The sequence below is a fragment of the Glycine max genome, chromosome 2 (genome assembly GCF_000004515.6).
Source record: "Glycine max cultivar Williams 82 chromosome 2, Glycine_max_v4.0, whole genome shotgun sequence".
Lineage (NCBI taxonomy): Eukaryota > Viridiplantae > Streptophyta > Magnoliopsida > Fabales > Fabaceae > Glycine > Glycine max.
This window is the reverse complement of record NC_016089.4, coordinates 2,076,241-2,079,343: the sequence shown is the minus strand read 5'-3', so window position 1 is coordinate 2,079,343 and position 3,103 is coordinate 2,076,241. Positions and strand designations below refer to the sequence as shown.

Sequence of the window (3,103 nt, the reverse complement as noted above, 5' to 3'; positions counted from 1 at the left end):
TATTCAGGTTGGCTTGGAGCTGTCACTAGGTGGACTAAAAGGAACCAGGTATAACCCACTTTTTCATCTCTATTAATATTGATTGAAATTTATTTTTAATGCTTGAGTGAAATTAAAAATAAACAAAGCTGAGAAGCATCCAAACAAAATCAAATGATGGTATATCTGGCAAACTTTTTCTTATAATAAATTAAAAATTATCACGCATCGTAAATTTGTGCTAAAACCTCTATCCATCGTTGGAAGAATCGCTTGTTTATGGTGCCAAAATGGAGAACGGTAGTTTTTATCAAATCACATTAAAATAATTTATTCCCGCGATATTTTTCTCTATTCAAATTCTTTATGTATTCTCTCTTCATTTATACATTCCTGGCCTCCTTATTGGTTAAAAATAATTCATACCAAATAATATTACTTAAGATTAAATTACGTCTCAAAAACTTCACTTAAGAGATTATCAATAACCAAAAAAGAAATGCTATCATATCATTCATTTAAACTATGTCAGACACAAATAATTTTGAAATTAACCAATTAATGCTCGTTTGGCATTAATGTCTCTTAAAAAGTAAGTTACAATTGGTTACACTCGTACATGCTTTAAACATCAACAATGTTTTTTTTTTTAGTTTCAAGTAAATTAGCTAAACACACATCATACCATTGATATAATGGGGTATGGCATGCAGGAGATGTTGAAGAATTTCTCCTTATTCCTCTTTCCTTTAGAGGTCTATAGGCATAGGCATGGCACATGAAAGCTCACACATGTACTACTCAGTTTAGATGCTTCTCTATAAGCTTTTGCAGCTCTTCCTTTTTTGCACCCACCACCTTATCAACAACTTTTCCTTTCTTTATCAATATGAATGTTGGCATTGCATGCACCTGGAATTCTTGAGAGACCCCCTGTTTACAATTAATTAAATATGAATGTTGAGATGATAATCGATTTTAAATATCTAAATGTGGATACAGCGCGCAAAATAATAGTAATACATGTTCAATGTATATAGTGTGTTGCTCTTAACATTAAGAGACATATGAGTGAAAGAAAAGAAAATGAGCAATACCATCAACTCATCCACATCAATTTTGATGAATTCCACGTTGGTGTACTTTGCAGCATACTCTTGGATAATTGGGTCCATGGATTTGCAAGGTCCACACCATGTAGCCGTGAAATCGATTACCATCTGTAGCAACAAAAAAAAAAAAGTAAAAAAATGTGGGACACAATATCATCATGAAAGCTAAAAAGTGAAAAATTAAAATGAAGGACTAACAATTGTAGCTGTATTAACATACCAACTTGTTAGTTTCTTTGGAAGCATCAAAATGAGTCTTCCATTTAGCAGTGGAATGGAAGGTGAGAATGTGGTCTGATGATGACTTTGATGATTTATGAGCATTCTCCATGTTGGATAAGTTGGCTCCCATCTTGCTCCTTTCTTTCGGTGACTGAGAAAACCACAATTTATTTGTATAACTCTCTACTTAGAAGAGGTTGGGCTTCTGGCTGATGAAAGCATTATGTAGGAAAGACTCATTTATAGGACAAGAAAAGTGCAAAGAAGTAATCACTTTTCAAGGGTATCGGATTCTTTGCTAACTGCCATGCTAGTAAGTACTCGAATGGACACTTACAGTTCACGAGTCGGGGGAAAAGAGCACATTTTTAATGTTTGGGCAATTTGCATTGTGAATCATGAATGCTACCAACATACTCCTTAAATATTTTGTTGGTAAAAAAAATGGCAAATGAAAATATAAAAAAAAAACATTAAGAATAGGATTTTAAAAGATTTATATTCTTTATAGAAAAAATCTTTGTGGTATTCAATTAGAATTTTTTAATGATATAAATAAGTATTGTGTTATTTAAATTAAGACTGATTTTTTAAGGATGAAAATAAAATCTGGTGATATTCAATTAAGATTTTTTGTAACTTATAAAAAGTCTTTTAGCATTTAAAAAGAGTAAAGTACCAAATTAGTCTCTCACTTTTGGAGGCGCTGTCAATTTAGTTCATTTAGTTCCTGAGATTTAAAAAATGTTAAAATGATCATCGACTTTACATTCCGTTTTTCATGTTAGTCTCTGTCGTTAGTAGTCTCTTAACACCGTTAGTAAATGTGTGATGTGGTACGTTAAGTGTCACCTGGACGCACACGTGAAACTTTCACATCAGTTTCTTATACTTGTCGCGTAAGGAGGGACTAAATTAACATTAAAGGAACTAAAATGACATAATTTAAGTGATCATCTATTTCCCCAAAATGTTAAAACCCTAACAACTACTTTAACATTCACGTTTTCATTCCATTTTTCCTCCTACTCATACTCTCATCCAATTTTTATTCTTCTCCTATTCATCTATATTCATCTTTGTAGTTCTTCTTTTATTATTTTGTGGTCTATCATGTCTGCTAATTCAAGCACAAGGGAGAATGCCATGTCAATCCGTTCATGAATGCAAGTAAGAATAACGCCTCAACAAATCAACTCATTCACCCTTAAAGCCCCTCTCATTCATTATTAGAATGCACGCATCTCAAGCAGAGAACACTTTCTTCTCTCAAAAGCTTCACATCTCACACTACACCACTACGCTATTCTCAATAACCTCTTAAACCAAAATCTCAAACCCTTCACTCTCAAAAACTACTCCAACGGTTTAAACGCAAATAACAATGCGTTTGAATGATATAGTGTCGGTTCAACTACGCTGGTTCAACACGAGAAGACCAAATGCAGTGAAAAACAAAACTCTTACTTCTACTGGAAAACACCGATTGCGTCAATCAACACTGGAGGATGACGATGATCGACGTGGAACACACAAAAACATTGATTGCGTCAATGAACAGTGAAAGGTGACGAAGAACGACAACCACCATCACTGGGAGAGCGATGATCGACGTGGACCTATCACAGGAATGTTATCCTTCAACCATAGGAGGGAGAAAATGGTGAGAGGGAATTCATCACGTTTTCAATTAGACTGAAAACTATTAGGGATCAATTTGATACTATATACAAAAATTGACTCTTCATTTTCCAATATAACATTTAAAATTATGTCACATTAGTCCCTAT

At 33.5% G+C, this 3,103-nt stretch overlaps 1 protein-coding gene across 1 annotated transcript; it reads right to left on the bottom strand.

Moving 5' to 3' along the window:
- Positions 1-485: 485 nt before the first annotated feature.
- On the bottom strand, positions 486-1,539 carry LOC100820138 (thioredoxin H2). Its single transcript, XM_003519083.5, has 3 exons — positions 1,312-1,539; positions 1,077-1,199; positions 486-912 (listed from the first exon to the last, which is right to left on the bottom strand). The coding sequence occupies exons 1-3, from the start codon at positions 1,441-1,443 to the stop codon at positions 781-783; spliced, it is 387 nt and encodes a 128-aa protein (XP_003519131.1). The 5' UTR covers positions 1,444-1,539; the 3' UTR covers positions 486-780.
- Positions 1,540-3,103: the final 1,564 nt, after the last annotated feature.